The 20,071-nt window shown below is 41.2% G+C and overlaps 1 protein-coding gene across 1 annotated transcript in view; it reads left to right on the top strand.

The window, feature by feature from the left end:
• RFTN1 (raftlin, lipid raft linker 1) overlaps positions 1 to 20,071 on the top strand; it is a 488,302-nt gene that overhangs the window by 401,712 nt on the left and 66,519 nt on the right. The window contains exon 7 of the mRNA XM_082259172.1: positions 19,545 to 19,660. Within this exon, the coding sequence (XP_082115298.1) occupies positions 19,545 to 19,660 (116 nt within the window). The remainder of the gene's footprint in view (positions 1 to 19,544; positions 19,661 to 20,071) is intronic.

The raw sequence follows: 20,071 nt of genomic DNA, 5'->3' as shown, positions 1-20,071 counted from the left end.
CTTTTTTTAATTCACACCACAATACGTATTTGTTCTTGCCAATCATATTTAGAAAGGTTTTCATTGGTCTTCTTTATACAATTGGTACAATCCACACAAAAAATTATGAATGAAGATGTATATTTCGAATTCTATAAAATGCAACATCCAATATCAAAATCTTTTGTGATAAATTAATTTTCATTAGATGCCGTGAAAGAGGTGCTACATTGATACAGAACATTTTGTGATATTCATCTCTGGCTGTTGAGTTACAATAACATGAAATAATACACCACAGCCTGTTCTCCACCAAGCTGTAAGCGGTACAATAATGTTGTTATGACTAATATCAGGAAATAAATGAGTTTTCAGTAATGAATTAGTGAGATGTCCCAAGCATGTACATTTAAAGATTATATCTGAGACAGGAAATTAGATGTAATGAGCCAGTCAAAATATTGCACGACTCCATTACATTCCTAAAAAGGAGTCATTCTGTGTGTTGCCTAATGGAATCCTTAATAAGATTGGACTTCATCAAAAACACTTTGACTATGGTTATCCAAGCACGAAGAATATAAATAGAAAATGTAGCAGAAATAATTTAACAATGTCTGTGGAGTGAACATTATCTTTCTGTAATAAGCAGAAGGCCTTGACATTGTATTTTAAAGAAGGTTTCTAAGATGAATATGTATAGAAATAGGGGCAGGCTGTAGGAAGACAACGTTTATATCTTACCGCTGAACCCTTGGTCCAGAGAATCAATCATCTACAGCAGTGATGGGGAATCTTGGCACCCCAGATGTTTTTGAACTACATTTCCCATGATGCTCAACCACACTGCAGAGCGCATAAGCATCATGGGAAATGTAGTTCCAAAACATCTGGGGTGTCAGGGTTCGCCATCTGATGTAAACGATCCTGAGCCTTGCACTTATTCTTCCAGGCCATGCTGGAAAAGTGTTCTTCTTTCTGTCATTTTAGAACATCCTCATAGACCTTCAAGGTAAAAGGAGTTTGCCAACCGACAGCTCAACTGATATGACAATGGCAGCCCATACCTTAATCATTTGGGTTGAACGAAAAAAAAAAATCTGATTCCTCCATCCATACATTTGATGTGAAAGGGGGAATGCTGCGGCTGTGCTATTGTGTTCTGATGTCGGGGAGACTTCCCCATTGTCAGAATACTGTACAATAATCAGAGCTGCCAGCTATAGCTGGCGACACTGATCAATTAGGAGAAACCTAACAGACTGGTTATACAGAAGTCGAATGGTAGTTTGACTTCTGTACAACCAGGGTGCCCATACATAGATTAAAATGTAGCCGCTCCCTGCTGAACCGGCTTGATTCTAAAACATGTATGGCTTGCTTAGTGCATCTGTATTTTTCATAAGCAAAGATCATTATTAGACCTCATTATCATAAAACCCACCTTGCAGCCAAATCCATCCCCATAATCAGGGTCTTTTTTAATGACTTGGCGCTCCTTATGCCTGGTACATGCAATGAGATTATCTGAGGAATGATCGTGTGGTTTTTTTTGCATGCTAATCTCATATCGAAAATGAAAAGGTTACTAAAGTTATGAAAATTCTCGGACAGAACAAAAATTTGGAAGTGATAAAATGTATTGTATTGTATTTTTGTACAAAAACTGTACTGATTAAACAAATATCGTACGATCTGGTATCGCACCAGAAAAAAATGTCAAGCTTGTCCCATTGGATAATATCGGATGAACTGTCTTGATTGGCTCTCGAAAGTTGTGCACTAATGATCAGATTATCGTGCAATAGATTCGAAAGTGGTATTTTTTCGTTCGATTTTCTGATCTTGTGTACGGACCATTAGACTCTACAGCTCTGTGAGAACTTATCAACACCCACAGGCAACACTGACAATCCAACTATATGAAGAACAAATAATATGTAAAAGGGGAGTGTCCCAGTGAACACAAAGCCTAGCAAAAAGATTATGGTAGCAGTAAAATATTCCTAATGATCGTCAGATATGAGCAATGCATTATACCTAAAGCACTTTAGACTGTGTACATGCTACTAAGCATTAGAATCTAGCAGTATTTATCTGGGCACCAAAATCCATTGGTACACACTTTTTACAGCACATTAGGATTTGGCATCAGACATTATATATACTGAGATTATATCTATTATAATGTGTACATTATAGAGGTTTACTCTGTGTTTTAGCTTATTATTCAATAAACGAATAAGAAATGCATTAAAAGAGGAATCAGATTTTTTTTTCTTTTTCTCTTATGATAACTGCTGTGTTGGGCTAAAAGAAAAAAATAGATGCCCAGCGAATCCAGCACTGTCTGTTATAACTGCTGCTTGTGCATTGGGTCCCCTGGCATCACCTTGTCTTCTGACGTCATTAGGGGCCTGGCTGTCTTTTTTGGGTTCTTTCAGGCAGCCCTTGATGATATAGCTCATACACAGTGTGCTGGAGATTCATTGAAGCCTCCTGGGATGCATGACTTTAGTATCCCAGGGGTCTTCGGGTGAGATGGAGGGTGTTATTCTCACCTAGGTGTGTTTAAATTCTGTGTAGATTTGGATTGCTTGTTCCTTCTTGTTGAGAACAAAATGCTTTTTCAGGTTTAGTTTCCTAATGTATTTTTGCAAGTCTATATGGACTTCAAATTTGTCTAGATCCTTGTCAGGAGCATACTTCAGGCCTAAATCCAGGATTTTCAATTTTTTTTCATTAAAATTACCATCACTAAGATTGAATATGCCAGTGACCATTGTTTTCTTTTTAATTGTCTCCCCTCGCTTGCATCTGGTCCGCTTTCTCTTTCCCATCCTTGGTGTCTGTGAGGTTCCACTTGTTCATTTCCCCGATTGGTCCCCCCTTGTTCCCAAGAAACTTTGCTGTGATTGGGATAAAAATTGTGCTATTTGCCGGGTATTTTACCACCCCTGATTCCAGGAGAGACCCCACCCCTTATATGGCCTGGGTGGTCCGAATTCTTCTCTGTTTCATGGTGGTCTTCCTCTGTATCCCCTGGGTAAAAAATCCCTCCTATATTGGGGTTCCCTTTGTAATGTAGTTGGATGGGTATCCACATCCCTAAGTGGTGAGTACCTATTGTTCCTAAATTAATTAATAAACACTATATTCATATAATGAAGGGACTTATATGAATATAGTGTTTATACATTTTTATGTATGAGTTTTAGCACATTGTGATTGTCCATCAACATATGAATTTTATATTGGTAACCATCTAGTTTCATACACATTAATTTAAAGCACACCAAATAAGCAGCACCACTCCTATCTCTTCCCATATTAAACATCGCAGGCTCCACTATTAGTGGTAGTTTTGATGGCAGCAGCTTGACTATATTCCAATAACGTTGGCGATTAGCGCTGAACATTTTTTCTACTTTATTTAATGTTTTATTTCATGCTTTATGTGCATTGTTCTTTATTTTCTCAAAATGGATGCGTGCTAATGAACCTTATTCATAGGCAGACCTTAGCAGACAATCAGCTGCCAGTTGAATAACCATCTCTCTTTTAAATAGTACTAGTTCATGACACCCTACAAATACAGTACACTGAAGTAAGTAAATTATTAAAATGCAAGTCAGTTAGGTGTATGCTTGATTACCTTTCATGCATGTCATTTAAAATTCTAATACGGCTTTCAAGCTTTCCTTGGTGAAAATAGCGTATTCAGTGTTAGGGAGTCCTGCCATGACTAATGCACATTTTTGCTTCAGTTATTAACTGACAGAGAACGCGGGTATAATGGAACGATAACATAGAGGGTGGCTGAGAAACCTTTTCAGCAACAAATATTTAGTTATAATGATTAATAATTTGGACTATTTACTGGTGAATTACAGATGCTATGACAAGGGGGCTGAAACCGCTAGACTACAATCCATAAAGTCCCTTGGTATAGTGCGGTTCACCCATCACACCCTACTGACTGTCTCTTTGTCACTTATTTATCTGTAGTAGGTGTCTCCATCACTGCTTGTCATTATCATCAAAACACATTTATTTCAGATGAGTGGGCTGAATCATTTGAGGAATCTCGGACGCAGTAATAAACAGAAACAGCAGGCACTTCTAGCAAAATCACAGCTAAATCTAACATAGAAATCTAATTTAGCTTGTGTTTTGAAAAACAAATGTACTTGTGAAAGATGTTTTACACCAACTTTAAGGCCCCATGCACACAGGGCGTCAGAAAAAATGAGCTGCAAAGCTATTTCAGCGGATATACAGCGTTAAGCCGCGTTTAGGCGGGCGTTTTTGCAGCTTAACGCTGCTGCTCCTGAACGCACTGGCCCGTTTTTTTTGCAGCTTAAAAACACCTATGCCACTTGGAGCTCCTAAACGCCTGTGTGTGCATGAGGCCATAGAATAATATGGAGGGGCGATTTTAAGCTGCAACAAAAAAAAACGTCTGCGCTCCTAACAGCAGCTGCAAAAACGTGTGCATGGGGCCTAAAGAGTGAATCCAAGCTGGCCCCAAAAAATTGTCTCATCCCCTTCCCCTAGTATATGCAAGATATAACACAGAAACACAAAAACCTGTGACCCGCTAAGAAAATCATCTCTGTGTTTCTTGCAAACCAAATACTAAATAGGATTTTTTAGGTACCCCATCTACTATTAGATAATACAACCAAATCTAAAAATTCAGAACTTTTAATCTTGTATTGTAAAAAAAAAATCACAGTTTTCTCATAATAAAAAAACATATTTTGCAGAACATTTTATTCGCATTGATGAATAATTTGAGAATACACCAAATGATTCTTTATCCTTTCACATTACAATTTTTAAACACAATGAACCAAATGAAGTGTGAGCACCGCTCCAAGCTGTCATCCTGTGATACTCCAGTAACTTACATTGATGCTGGATGCCAGCGCTGGGAGAGCCTGTCCTGGTTCGGTATACACACTTAAAGTGTCACTAAACCCAGGAGCCTGCATTCACTATATCTGGTCTCCCGCAGTACACAGAACATAGAAATGCAATAGTTTTAGTAAATATAAACTGCTAAAAAACCTTTTCTCATCAGCAGTATAAAGCAGTCTTGTGGCGTCAGTCAGTGTCTAGCTGAGCACTGGTAAAAGCTTGTAGGAGGAGTTTTCATTCTCCCCTGATTGTCCTATGAGGCTGCTGGACCCCTGACCCTCTGTCTGGACAGTGCTGATTGGCCCTGTGCTGATCACATGCACCCCCCTAAGAAAAAGAATAAAACTCTCTAGCAATACACACCAAACTGAGCATGTGCAGAGTGCCCCCAAGGCTCTGTTCTATCAGAAGATGGGTTGGGGTCTGTGGAAGAAGGGGAGGAACAGAGAAGACAGGATCAACAGCCTTTTTACACAATGCACAGGGATAACCCTTTAGGTTCCACAGTGAGTATAACAAGCATGCTTTACTGCATACACAGGCTGATTTCACAGTTGTTGGTTTAATAACACTTCAAGGAAAGAGAATGAAACGCCACCATTCATAATAAACATCCAAGGTGTAGAGAAGAATGAAAGCAGCTTTAGCCTGACTCCTCTCGAACCACGCCCCGATGTGTTTCGCCCCACCCACAGGGTTTAGTCATAGGGGTCCCCTATGACAGTCAAAGTAGAAGAAATAAAAAAAAAAAGAGTCAGTTTAATTTTACTAGATTTTTCCCTGAGGATATAATGCTCGATTAGCCTGGGGGAAAGGGGGGGGGGGGAGAACTAATACAAAGGATTACTTAATTGACAGCATGGTCCTCCAGTTTTCTTCCCCACTGACTTTGAAAGTGACAACTGGTCCCCCAAAGCCTCTCATCTAGCTTGTGTCTGGTCAGTTTTGTTGCTGCCACTCTTGCTGATGTCAAGGCAAGTTCAGTAGTGATGACTGGTACTGTACTGCAAGTGTTGGCATCAAAGAGCCTGTCCATATTGCAGGGTAGGAGAAGACTGGAGTGCTGGCTTCTGCAGAACTGTGGGTAAAGCCCAAATGAACTTCAACTTTAAATCAGTTCAAAATATATTCTAGGTGCACCAAAATAAAAGGTGTTCAAAGTCAGTTCATTTTCTGTAGACAGCAGACACATCCTTAGTAGAAGAGCATTTCACCTGCCAGCATGCTGTAAAGAAGGACCCTTACTCTCTGTGTTAAAGCAGTGGTCTCTCTGTAGAGGTCCAACATGTTCCCTGCTGAATCAGAGCTAGAACTCTCCGAACAGCAAAGTTCATGCTTCCTGCTGATTCATATGACTCCACAAGAGGCTCTTAAAACATGTAAAACCATTGTAGAAGAGACATACCACTTTAAAGTTTCTTACCTGCCTGTCTAAGCATCTCAGTGTAAAATTTTGGCAATGTTGAGACAAACTAACTCCTGCGTATGTGCAGGAGTGACGCCATCTTGATCCAGTCAATAAAAATGACCAGAGATTGGTATCCAGAAGCAGATCAGCTGAAACTGGCAGCGGCCAGCAAGGAGCGCAGCACTGGAGAGAAGGTGAGTATAGTTCCACTTTTATCTACACTGAAATGCCAACCTGTAAAGCCAACTCTCTCATTCTGAAAATGCCAGCAGTCTAGCTGTAATGTTGACCCCTCCAGCTTTGGGGACCCTTCACCAATGTTCCCCCCTAATGCGTGAGCTGTAACACACATGTTTACTGTGTTAACGCGACCAATTATTTTACAGTATCTGGCAGTACTCCGATCCACATGAAAGTCTATGCCTGCACGATTTTCAGTAGTAGAACCGTATGTTGTAGTGCTCAAGGCATTTGTTTTAGCCTGCTGTACTGCAGGTTCACTGGCAGTTACTGCATGTGTGCATTACAGTGCCATTCTAAATGAATAGCACCGCAGCACACATAGCACATGAGTTTATGAGGGTTGCAGTCATGAGCAGGAAATGTGGGTTCTGGTGTGTTCCTGCAAAGCACTTTGTAAAATAAATGTAAAGTGAGTCCTAATATTTCACATCTTAGTCCTGGAACAAGTATGCCAATAAGGACTTCAGACTTTCTCCAACTTTCCTCCATACTTCAGGTCAACGTACTGCATACCAGACAGCATATTATAATTTCCAAATGTAGGTTTGTAGTTTTAATCTCCCATGTTTCTTTAAAAACAGGTATAATTTACCCAGCTTGCCAAAAAAATCTGCCTGCGTGGGAAGCAGTTTTGTAATCCAGTCATTATGGGGTTGAAGTGAACGTTAAAACACATTCTGATAATATAACTGCAGTACCTTTCTTGCCTTGGTACACACAGCATTTCTTACTGGATATGGCACATTAAGGATATGCTGCATTTAGTTAGTGGCTCGCTGACCACATCTCAGACGTGACGCCAATATTACGCTTAACCACTCGGTCTCCGGAAGATTTAACTGCCTTCATGACCAGTCCATTTTTGAGATACCGCACTGCATTTCTTTAACTGAAAATTGTATCACTGTACCCAAATAAAATTGATGTCCTTTTTTCCCCACAAATAGAGCTTGATCACCTCTGGGGTTATATTTTTTGCGCTATAAACAAAAAAAAAAAAAGCGACATATATATATATATATATTTTTTTTTTTCCCTCCTATAAAACACATCTAATAAAAAAATTGAAAAAAAATCGAATTTCTTCATCAATTTAGGCCAATATGTACTCTGCTACATATTTTACATATTTTTGGTGAAAAAAAAAATCCCAATAAGCATATATTGATTGATTTTCGCAAAAGTTATAGCATCTACAAACTATGGGATATTTTTATTTTTTTTTTCTAGTAATGGTGGCAATTAGTGACTTATAGTGATCAATGCTAAAAAAATATGCACTGTCATTGTACTAATGACACTGGCTGGGAAGGGGGGGCAGGGGCAATCAAAGGGTTAACTGTATGCCTAGCTGGTGATTTTGTGTACTGTGGGAGGTGTTTTTACTAGAGGAAGGCATGGATCCGTGTCCCTGCTTTGAAGCAACACAGGATCCATGCCTTGCCTATTGAGAGAACGGTTATCTGCCTTGTTTACATGGTCAGGCCACCGTTTTCCTTCTGTACCGAAAGATCGGCGGGTGGCAGCAGACATTGAGTCCATGGTACCCGCCGATCAGCTTCCGCTGTGGTTCCTGCCCCCCCAACCCGGAAGTCTCGGATCGCATACTAGGTATATGATTCGGCACAGCAGTGTCACTTTGACGCTGTATATGTAAGTTATACGGTCGGCAAATGATTGATACCTATAAAATTCTGATGATGTACATTTTACTTTAAACCTAGTTACACAATTCTTTTGATAAACAGAGAACCCAGTCTATAACTGGACAGTGCAGACTGCCGTTGTACGCTGACCTCTCTCCTTTACATCCATTGCCAGACCACACTATGCAGACATGCCGGCTAGACTACCGTAGTAATAAATATTAATGTATGTTTATTTTTACTTCTTACTGTACCTGCTGTTTCAGGAATGTTTAGAAACCTCAAGGAGTTTTCCAATGAATTTCCAACATCTACAAAGCATCAGACATCAGCTGATGACTCGGCAAAAATGCTGAATTGACACAACGTCCCTAAAATGTATCTAAACCCGACAACAAAAATGTAATATAATTCCGCTTACCAGCCTGTAGATGTGGCTGCATTCGTTTTTTTGTTTTCAAGCCCTTTCTTTCCACCAGGTGATCCTGCCAGTAGCACACTTCATGTCTTTTGATGACAATGTCCTCTCCCTGTTCTATAGTATAGAGGATCAGTGTTATCACTTTAGGACAGAAAGCAAGCTAGGACTACAGAACACCACCCTTTTTCTCATCTCCATTATATAGGCATTCTACAGGTTACAGAGGTGAACTGGGAAGGGCTGATAACAAGGTTTGAAAGAACACTGCAGAGGGCACAGGACAGCATTGTATTTCTGGCAGGATCAACAGGTAATTTTTTGCACTTATCAAACACATCCAACCAAATTCTTTCAATGGTACATTTGTAAGCAGGTCCCCTAATGGTCACAAACAACGCTACCTGCTGGCCTAGGGGAAATCCTCATGCTGCTTTGTGGAAAACACAAGGGGTTTGGAGTTTGCTGACTCTCCTACCTTCAAGGGATCACAGAATGTAAACACAGGCTGCAGTTAGCAGCCATATCTTCACTGGCTGGTGATCTGGAAGCATTGTTTGCTCTCACATGGAAGAAGAAAAGCCTCCTGACCACCACCAGCCAGCACCACTGCATTACCCACCCCTTACTGTCATTCGTCCCTCTCCTGTATATGTCAGCCCCATACTTTCTCTAATTTGACCTGTATAATAACCAGGGCCAGATCTAGCCTGTCTGATGTGGGGGTGCAGTAAAAAAAAAAAAAGTCAGGGAGCAGAGAATGGGAGGTCAGCAGGGCAGAGGATAAGGTTAGCAGTTTGTAGGGCAGTGTACAGGGGGCAGCAGGGCAGAGGACAGGGGTCAGCAGGGCAGTGTATAGGGGGGCAGCAGGGCAATATACAGGTTGTGAGCAAGGCAGAGGACAGGGGTCAGCAGGGCAGTGTATAGGGGAGCAGCAGGGCAATATACAGGTTGTGAGCAAGGCAGAGGACAGGGGGTAAGCAGGGCAGTGTACGTGGAGTCAGCAGGGTAGTCAAAAGAAAGTCAGCAGGGCAGTGTACAGAGGTCAGCAGGGAAGTGTACAGGGGGTCACGAAGGCAAAGGTTGGAAGGTAAGCAGGGGTGCAGGAATTGGTAGGGCAATGTACTGGTGTTATATAGAGCAGAGGACAGGGATGAGAAGGACAGAAGACAGAGTCAGCAGGCAGTATACAGGGGTAGTAGGGCATAGGACAGGCGTCAGCAGAGCCACGAATATGGGTCAGCAGGGCAGAGGACAAGGGTCAGCTACCTATCAAGACCCCCCCCCCCCCAAAAAAAAATATCAAAATTATATTTTTGCTAAAAAAAAAAAATACACTAAAATCATTATTAGCTGAAAAAGCACAACATTCTGTGTTCATTTATTTAAAAAAAGGGCCTGTTAAATATAACATACTGTATTTACTAGCCCCTTCACCCGCTCTCCATCCTGAAGGATCTAAGTATGTGCCTGCTGCAGCCGGCATGAGAGGAGAGGAGGGGAGCCAGCAGTTCTGAAGTTGGGCAGGTTAGAGGGGGAAGAGAATGGTCCACACAGAGGGGTATCCGTGCAGCGCGCGGGGGGGGGGGGGAATAACAGAACTGATACTCTGTGTGGCTCTCGCTGCTGCAGCTGAAAGCCAGAGGGAGGGAGAGGAGGAGAAGCCGCTTTCACCAGCTGCAGAGAAAGCTGCACAGATGATTGGTCACAGTAATGAAAACTGAAAATGGCCTGGTAATGAAGTGGGTAAAACATGAGCTAGTTAGAAAGGCCAGATGTAGAACCCTGCTAGGTAGGTGCTAGGGAAAAGCTTCTATTTGCTCCTTCTGCTTATCAGGGGAGCCTGATCTGTTAGTTTGCCTGTCACATGTTTCCAGGTGTGATTCACTGGGTCTGAGGGAGTGTCCCCACTGTATCCAATAGGGGAGCTTGTTGGACAGTGGAGGAAACCCAGCCAGTGACACATGATGTTTTATGGCAGTCCCAGTGGGAGGGCATTCCTGCAATGCATCCTGGGATTGACCATAAATATGGAGGGAACATGTGACAGGGCATCTTTGGCGGGAAGCAGAGTCCCAGGAGGAGGCAGGCAGCTGGTCTCTCCCACTGCACTGTGTGAGGAAGGTGGTCTTAGGCGGTCGGCCTATTGAACCAGGTGTGGAGCTGAGCTGCAGAGGATCCAGAGTGCTGACGGTGGAGCTGCTGGCAGAGTCTCTTGAGAAAAACAGTGTCCATGAGTACTGAGGGACCTGCCAAAGGGTCTGGCCCTGGAAGGGGCACCACTCCATAGAAGTCAGGGGATCAAGGAGCTAGCTCACACAGGAAGTGTAACAGGAAAGGGGGTGCCGTGTAGTTGACCCTGAAGTATAGGAACAAAGGGGGTGCCAGGAAGGGCCCTGAAGATTGTTCTGCAGTACAGTACAGTTTTCCACAGACAGTTTATTTCTTACTACTTCACTGCTACTGACAAGGCGAAGCAGCGGCCTAACCGCAATCAGCATTATTCCCAGCTAAATGTGTATAGTTATATAAGTTGGAGCATCCCACTCATTCCCTTCTCCCATCCAAGTTCTCAATAAAAACACAAAAACCAAAGCTCCTAGACCATGGGTGTCCAACCTTTTGGCTTCTCTGGGCCACATTGAGTGTAGAGAAATTTTCTCGGGCCGCATATAAAATATATACTATAGTTAAGGTATATAAGTAATAAAATGCCACCGTGCCCTTCCTGCGCCCCCACGCCCAAGCACTAATTTAACACAACTAGACTAGAGGATGATGAAATGAAATGGAATCAGTATACAGAGGTTTACTTCTTCTGAGAGATAATAAAGGAACACTCTAACCACCATGACCACTTCAGTGATTTGAAGTGGTCATGGTGGTAGGAGTCAGAAACACTGCACATGCTCGCCTCCCCCTCCCCTCCGAGGCAGCCTCTGCCTACAGTTAGAAGCTGCTGCGACCGTGCCCCCGATTTCCTTCTTTCCCAGCAAAAAAAAATTGTCAGGGGGCAGTGGGCCGCATTGCCTGCGGTTCCGGGCCACAGGTTGGACATGCCTGTCCTAGACTGTTTCCTGACTGAGCCAAAATCACTTGGAAAATGTTGACCTGTCGTGCTGTTGCTAATGGTAACCCAGGGGAACCCGTATTCAGCAGCTCCCAAGGGAGTAGTGCTACACATACATTGTTTTTTCTTGCAGCCAAGTGTTAAACTGCCCATAGACCATTTCTAGGTGGGTTGATTGTGCAGGTATCATCTAGCTTGCTCCACAAATGTCATGATATAGGAATGAGGGTGCTATTAGAAGGGGAACACAAGAATTCAAGACAGGTTTTCTAACCTGGCTGATGGACTTAACATAAGAGTCAGCGTTGTGATGTGATAGGGCATTGAAGACAGGTCAGTCAGTCAGTACCTAGTGAGTCACTGGACTAAGACAGGTATACAAAAACAGGAGTTAGACTTTACTAGCTGCATGCCTTTTCCAGGTTGGTGACCCAATAGGTGGCGAGGCAAGCGTAAGAATGACAGCCCTGTATATTTAAAAAACAGATTTGCTGTGGTAGCTCCAATATTTCAGGCCTGACAAGTTCTCCTTTTTCTCTTGTTCACAGAATGCTTACCAAATGCTGTCTGCCTAATGTAGTTCATCGTGCAATATTTATATTCTAGTTATTAAACATACCAATGAACAGGACAGTCATGATGATTTATAGAGGTATAGTTTTTGTTCATAGGACCCTTAGGGTTTTATTTAATAATGTCATACCCAGTATTGTAGATGAGCCTATAAGAAATCAATCATTGGCTTTTAGTGGATCAGTATCATTAGGATGACTTCACTACATGACATGAAAAATGACTCGTAGCTATCGGTGACTACATACCTTTATTCTTTGTATTATATCATTGTATTATATCATTAAAGTCCAACTCCAGGCAAAAAGCTCAATAAACAGGTGAAATACACATATGTGATCTGTCATGTCTGCCAGATTCTGTCTAGCCACTCTAGTGATCTTTGTGATCTGTACATTTCTGCCAGACAGCACAGTTAGGAAGTTGACACCACTTTCTTTCTTAGAGTTAAGAAATACACATGCGCCTACAGCCTGCTGATTGGACAAAAAAGGAGGAATGACACACTTATAAGTCATCAACTCACTTTTCTTTTTCCTTCTGTCAGTAGTTCTTTCTCGGACTATGTGTATGCAGCAGAGCATGATCGACTCCTAGCCCTCCTTCTCCCAACCTGGCTAATGTTCTGCAGGGGATGACAGGTGGCTGATGTCAAATCAATTTCAGGCACTTTTACTAGTTATATGTAAAAACTAGGCTTGGCCACTCACCTTGTGCTTCCTTTTCCTGCCTTCTTTTTCTTCTTCTTCCTCTTTCCTATTTCTTTTTCCTTATTTGAGTTTTATTGTTTTGCTGTGATCCCAATCTGGGAACCTTATGGGATCTGTTTATGCTGTGTGATGGAAAACCTCTGTACCTATGGTTAAAATAATAACAATAGTATGCCCTTTGGACTGCATCATTTCGGTACATGTTCTTGTTATATGTAATGATTCCTGATTTACAAATATCATTCTGAGATCGCTATACTCTATGCCTTCATTTCATTATTTATTTCCCTTAATAAAAATTATTGAACAAAAAAAAAGCTCAGTGGGGGGCATTGGGGAGGGTGACAGGGAACTAGAGTTTTACTTTAATTATTTTTAATGGAACACACTTTTGCTTTATTTTGTACACTTTATTACCAAAAGTATTGGGACACCTGCCTTTACAGGCACATGAACTTTAATGGCATCCCAGTCTTAGTCCGTAGGGTTCAATATTGGGTTGGCCCACCCTTTGCAGCTATAACAGCTTCAACTCTTCTGGGAAGACTGTCCACAAGATTTAGGAGTGTGTCTATGGGAATGTTTGAACATTCTTCCAGAAGCGCATTTGTAAGGTTCGAGAGAAGGCCTGGCTCACAGTCTGCACTCTAATTTATCCCAAAGGTATTCTTTCGGGTGGAGGTCAGGACTCTGTGCAGGCCAGTCAAGTTCCTCCATTCCAAACTCACTCATCCATGTCTTTATGGACCTTGCTTCATGCACTGGAGCACAGTCATGTTGGAACAAGAAGGGCAATCCCCAAACTGTTCCCACAAAGTTGGGAGCATGAAATTGTCCATGATGGTATGGTTTGCTGACATCTTAAGAGTTCCCTTTACTGAAACTAAGGGGCCAAGTCCAACCCGTAAAAAACAACCCCACACCATAATCCCCCCTCCACCAAATTCTTTGAACCAGTGCACAAAGTAAGGTCCATAAAGACATGGATGAGCAAGATTAGGTTGGAGTAACTTGACTGGCCTGCAGAGAGTCCTGACCTCCTAGAACACCTTTAGGAGAGTCAGCAAGCCAGGCCTTGACCTCACAAATGCGTTTCTGGACGTGTGGACAGCCTTCCCAGAAGAGGTAAAACAGTTATATCTGCAAAGTGTGGGCCAACTAAATACTGAACCCTATGGACTAAAGCTGGATACACACTATACAACGTTTGCTGTTAGATTTCCTTTAGATTTACCTTCAACTATGTATTGCATTGGCATCTCTGATTGCATACAAATTGAAAGTGTTTAGGTTTAACCTCATATTATATGGTTTTGGTAAATCTAAAGGAAAAAAATCTAAAGAAAATTGTATAGTGTGTATCCAGCTTAAGACTGGGATGCCAATAAAGTTTATATGCATGTAAAGGCAGGCGTCCCAATACTTTTGGTAATATAGTGTATATCTGCGTGGAGCTGAGCTTAATATCCATAGGACTCCTTAGGAAATAAACATAGTTTAGAGCAGTTGGCCCCTTCTTAAACTCTGCACATACAGTATGCTATTTGATGTTGTGCACCCATGAGATCTCCCACTTTGGAGCTTATACTGTGAAAAAAAGACATGTGAAGAAGGCCGTAAGAACCAGTCAGAATTTATTACACACTGTTGTTTTGGGTTACTGCACATTGCACATCATTACTATTTGCACTATTATGAAAAGACAAATTGTGTAGTTTTACTGTGCTCACCTTTGTAGGACCAGTTCATTCGATCGGAGATAGTTCCTGCTAAAATTTGGGTGCTATTCACTGCGTCTGGCTCAATATTATTGTCTAACTTTAATTCAAAGATATAAGGGAGCTAGCGTTTAGCAGACAGTAAAATGTGAATTTATGCTCCTCTTGTAAATCAAAATACAGAACATTAAAGTGGCATTTAGCCAAGAGAAAAGCATTAAATATTTATGGGCACCAGTAAAACCAGCTTTTTGTGCACAGTAGGGCAGCATCTTTACCTTAATGAAATATTTAGTGGCAATGGACCAATTTAAGATAAAAAAAAAAAAAATAAGAGATAGTGATTTAATTTTCAAGCTCCACCACCCAGAAGACAAGCCATAAGAGAGGTGCTTGAGGACGGCAGGTGGAGACAGCAGATGAGCAGAATGGGAGACAACTTGAGTTACTGGCTTGTTTGTCTGGCATGTTTTTAATGATTGCGCACTGTCTGCCTGCTGTTCTTCGTGTTTTCTCATGGAGTTAAGGAAGTCCGCTAGAGGGACAAGTATCAGTTGGTTGTAATCCCTGCTTAAGAGCTATATTAAAATACTCAATTCTGCCCCTGAAACTCAACATATTTGTGTGCAGGTAATTACATACATTTATATTGAGTTGTTAAAATAGTCGTGCTGGGGCCAATCCATTGATTTTCTGTGAATAAGGATCATAAAAATGTATTTTAATATGTGTCTTCCACTTCATCTATAACAACCCCCGATCATCACCTATGTGTTGCATTTGGCTATCAACTTGTGGGCAAAACTAAGAGATTTATACCTAAGAACTGAATCTAAAGTTTATCGATTTCAAGATAATTGTTGAAGATAAATATTTTGGTGTTGTGTTATTCACAGAGAATTTGGAAAACTTTGGACAGTCAAAGACATTTGGGTTGATTTACTAAAGGTAAATAGTCTGTTCATTTTGAAAAGGAATATTTACTTAGCTTAATGAATGTGGTGGAAATCCACTTTGCAAAGAATACCAAATCATGTGCACAAAAATGAAAAAAAAAAAAAGCAGTATTTTCCTTGCACATGATTAAAATATTAAAGCCAGCAAAGCCTTACTTTATTCTCTAAGCTAAGAGAAAATACCCTTGCAACGTAAACAGCTTATTTGTAAATCAACTCCATTAAAGCTGAATTCCAAATTTCTTTTCACTAGAACTGAATGGAATGATCAGTCCCAGCATAGATCATACCTCTGTGCCATGTTGCTCTGTTGTCTGTAGATCCCCTGATTGTCTGGGTTTAGTTGTGGCTTTGTATCATGTGACACTCTGCATATCTTGCTGATAGACTCTGTCCCTTCCACAGCCACTTCCTGCAGCGGCTAGAGTCTGTAACACTCCCCTTTGTAGTCTTTCAGACTCTGCAAATGATGTAACTTCCGTAACAGCTCTGATGGTGGGTGGGGTTGAATATATCCTAATTAGCATTTATTCCCACCCAGTCACACCTACATAAAGAGTCAAAACCTCCCAAGTCCCACCTCACAGATCAGAGCATTTTTTAAGAAGGAAACCCCTTCATAGCCTGTTCTGAAAACTAGTTGTGCTGCTGCTGGGTATAATTGAATGGATTACAGTTAGAACTCAATCCTGCCCAGATAATATGCTGACCAGTGGGAACAGGGAGATTTCCACCCTTTAGATACCACTCTCTCAGAGCCCTGCCCTCTGTGAAGCGACTCATTTACATATGAAGGAAACACCTTCATAATAACCTCCCATAGCCCTTTCTCTGTAGGCTTGTAATAAGCCAATATTCTCTGGCATGCTGCAAGGCAGGAGTGACAGAGGAAGAGGTATGACACATTTACCTTTCCCTACCCTTATGAAGGCCCAGAAACACCCACAGTAACCCTAGGACCCACCCACATCAACTCCCAGAACTGTTACAAGTGACTCTCATAGCCCGCCTCAAAACTACAGAGGCTCAAAGGACCATGGGACATATAGTATCAGGACTGGAAAAGGAAGGAAGCATGAAGTCAGAGAACTTCAGCCAGAAAGAGGAGTGACATCACAGACACAGAAACCTGCTGTATACTGCTAAAGGAGGTAAGTTACACACAAACTGACACTGGAGTTGTAATTCATTTACATGCACAATGCATCAGTTGATTTGGGGAGGAAAAGCTGGAGTTCTTATTTAAGTCCAATTTTATTTACAACAAAAATATGGACAAAAATCTAAATTCTCAACATACATCAACCCATAATAATGAAAACATTTAAAATCAGCTCAACCTCAAATGCATCATAATGGAGTACATAAAGTAAAGTATTATACAACGTAACCTCCTTAATTGCAATACTGAAAATTATTCACTAATGCATACATAAATACCTGGGTCTTAGTGTATCTCCCACAATCTTAGTGATCAGAACCAAGTTTCGTGCATCTAAGATACATATGATAGCTAGAATTAGCGCAACAAAGTGTAAGCAATATCTATTAAGGGTTCCAAGGAAGAGGGTTTTAGAAGAGTGAAATAAGTCAGCCCCTAAACAAGAATAGTAAATACTGACCCAGGGGAGTAAGAAGGAGAGTATTACCTGATCAACGACCACAAATATCCCATCAGGTTTGGCTCCATGTGTCATAGTGATTCCACTGTGTAAGAGTATCCCATCAGGTATGGCTCCATGTGTCATAGTGATTCCACTGTGTAAGAGTATCCCATCAGGTTTGGCTCCATGTGTCATAGTGATTCCACTGTGTAAGAGTATCCCATCAGGTTTGGCTCCATGTGTCATAGTGATTCCACTGTTTAAGAGTATCCCATCAGGTTTGGCTCCATGTGTATCGTAGTTATTCCACTGTGTAAGAGTATCCCATCAGGTTTGGCTCCATGTGTATCGTAGTTATTCCACTGTGTAAGAGTATCCCATCAGGTTTGGCTCCATGTGTGTCATAGTGATTCCACTGTGTAAGAGAATTCCATCAGGTTTGGCTCCATGTGTATCGTAGTGATTCCACTGTGTAAGAATATCCCATCAGGTTTGGCTCCATGTGTATCGTAGTGATTCCACTGTGTAAGAGTATCCCATCAGGTTTGGCTCCATGTGTATCGTAGTGATTCCACTGTGTAAGAGGATCCCATCAGGTTTGGCTCCATGTGTATCGTAGTGATTCCACTGTGTAAGAGTATCCCACCAGGTTTGGCTTCATGTGTATCGTAATGATTCCTTATTTTGAGGAAGTAGACAGTAAATTAATTTAGTACACATTGAGGTTGATTTACAAAAACCGGAGATTGCAAAATCTAGTTCAAACATGCTGAAATAAGAAGCTAAATGGCTACCATCCACAGCTGCACCAGATTTAGCACTCTCCAGTTTTTGTAAATCAACCCCATTAAATCCATCATCAATGGGTAGTTTTTATGTTTACTTTTTTATTACTTAAGGTCTCCCAGAATTTAGAAGTACCAAGAAACTATTTATGTAGAATGTTGTAGTTTATAGTGATGTATTATAGTTGTGTCTGAAGACTCTGCAGATTATGACCTTGGTCTTCTTTCACATAAACCTACCAAATCTGCTCACTTTCCCAGTGGCTAATATGTTAGAGGTTTAGTTACTGCTATGGAGTTCTCTGTTTTTCCTATGAAGAGAACACAAAAAGTGGAGCCAAGCTACTTTAGCTGGCTTCATAATGGGAAAGCTGGGAACTCAAGATAGGAAATCCCTGGAATCTCTGATATGTATAAGAGACTAGTGGGTGATTCAACCTAGCAGCATCCATCTAAAACTGTGATATAATTTTCGAGACAGCTTATTCTTCAAGACCAACAAACAGCCGTCATTCTGCTTCTAGTTTAGCAGACTAATCATGACAGTGCCGTAATTGTTGTCTGGCTAAATCTTTATTGGGTGAGCAAATAAAGTGTTGATTGTCTCAGGATATGCATGCATGAATATGCAGCTAAAGCATTTATCAGTTGTCTACAAAAAGTTATTACATTTGTATCATTAAATAGACACTCCAGGCGAAAAGCTGAATACATTGACTAGATGCATACATAAACTGTTTTTACATTCCAAATCATGCACAATTCTCTCTGACATTCATGTGGTATACATACCTTTTCAATGCAGCATAGCCTGGCAGCTGATGACCCCATTCCCTGGTTCACCCATGCAACTTTTTTTTTTTTAAACTCAGAAAAGTTTTATTGAAAAAATAAAGTACAGTACAGATCCTAAAACATTGTATACATGTAAAGCAGGACAGATACAGTTCTATCAAGTATATCTGTACGCACTCAACAAATCCAAAACATGAAAGAAGGCTCAACGTAGAATAACAGGCTCAAAACCTCATTACCTCTTGCCAACAAGTCTATTACTGCATCCAGTCGGCCACCCACCCAGCTCACAGTAAAGAGTGTACTCGTGAATCACGGTATATGAAAAGGGTAGCTATCCGTCGGGGTATACGATGAACATTAGACATCCAGGGACACCGTACCCCTCCAGTCCCATCTGTTAACCCCCAACACATATCACTGCAGGAGTCTTTGCATTACCAGCTCCCCAGGGGACATCCCAATGGGGGGCGCGAACCAAGAAGACCACAGCTGTCTGAATTTATGGGGCCGCCATGCAACTTTTACATAATTTGGACAATGAATCGGCGTTATCACCTTTGTCGAATGAGCAGGCTGATAACAGAGGAAAATGTAATGCTGAACCATGCTATACTTAAAGTTTTGCTTTAGTTTAATAGACTGTACCTAAATACCTAACTCAATGATGATTTTTATATGGACTAAACATGTATATTTTGTTCTTTGCTTCTTAGACACCTCATCGGAATTTACAGATGGCGTTTTTATTTTCGAAGATTTCCCAGAGCAAGATCCAAAGACTATAAAGCGTTATGATGCGATTGTCGTAGAACAGTGGACAATCTTTGAAGTAGGTGTTCCATTTCGCAGTTTTCCCACATACATCTTTTACAACTACTATTTTAACAGTATAATGTATGGTATTTCCTATTATGCTAATCATAAATAATTTTTTGTTAAAGTACAACTATTGAATTAAATAAAAGCCCTAACACCTGAGCACTCTACTCCAGCTCCATTGCTAGGGAGTGGGCCAGAATCTGGGCGCTGCGTTCTTAACAACCAATGACTCATCAGCTTTCAGTGGGTTTCCCCACTAATAACTGAATGTAATGAAAAATAAAATAAAAAAAATAGTGTGGGGCCCCCTCCACCTAATGCATACCAGGCCTTTCTGGTCTGGTATGGCAAAATTTAGAACCCCCCCCCAAAATCCATACCAGACCCTTATCTAAGCATGCAGCCCAGCAGGCCTGGAAAG

Source organism: Pelophylax lessonae, assembly GCF_965119305.1.
Source record: "Pelophylax lessonae genome assembly, chromosome: 5".
In the NCBI taxonomy this organism is placed as follows: domain Eukaryota; kingdom Metazoa; phylum Chordata; class Amphibia; order Anura; family Ranidae; genus Pelophylax; species Pelophylax lessonae.
The sequence above is the reverse complement of the archived record's forward strand: the minus strand, read 5'-3'. Positions and strand labels throughout refer to the sequence as shown.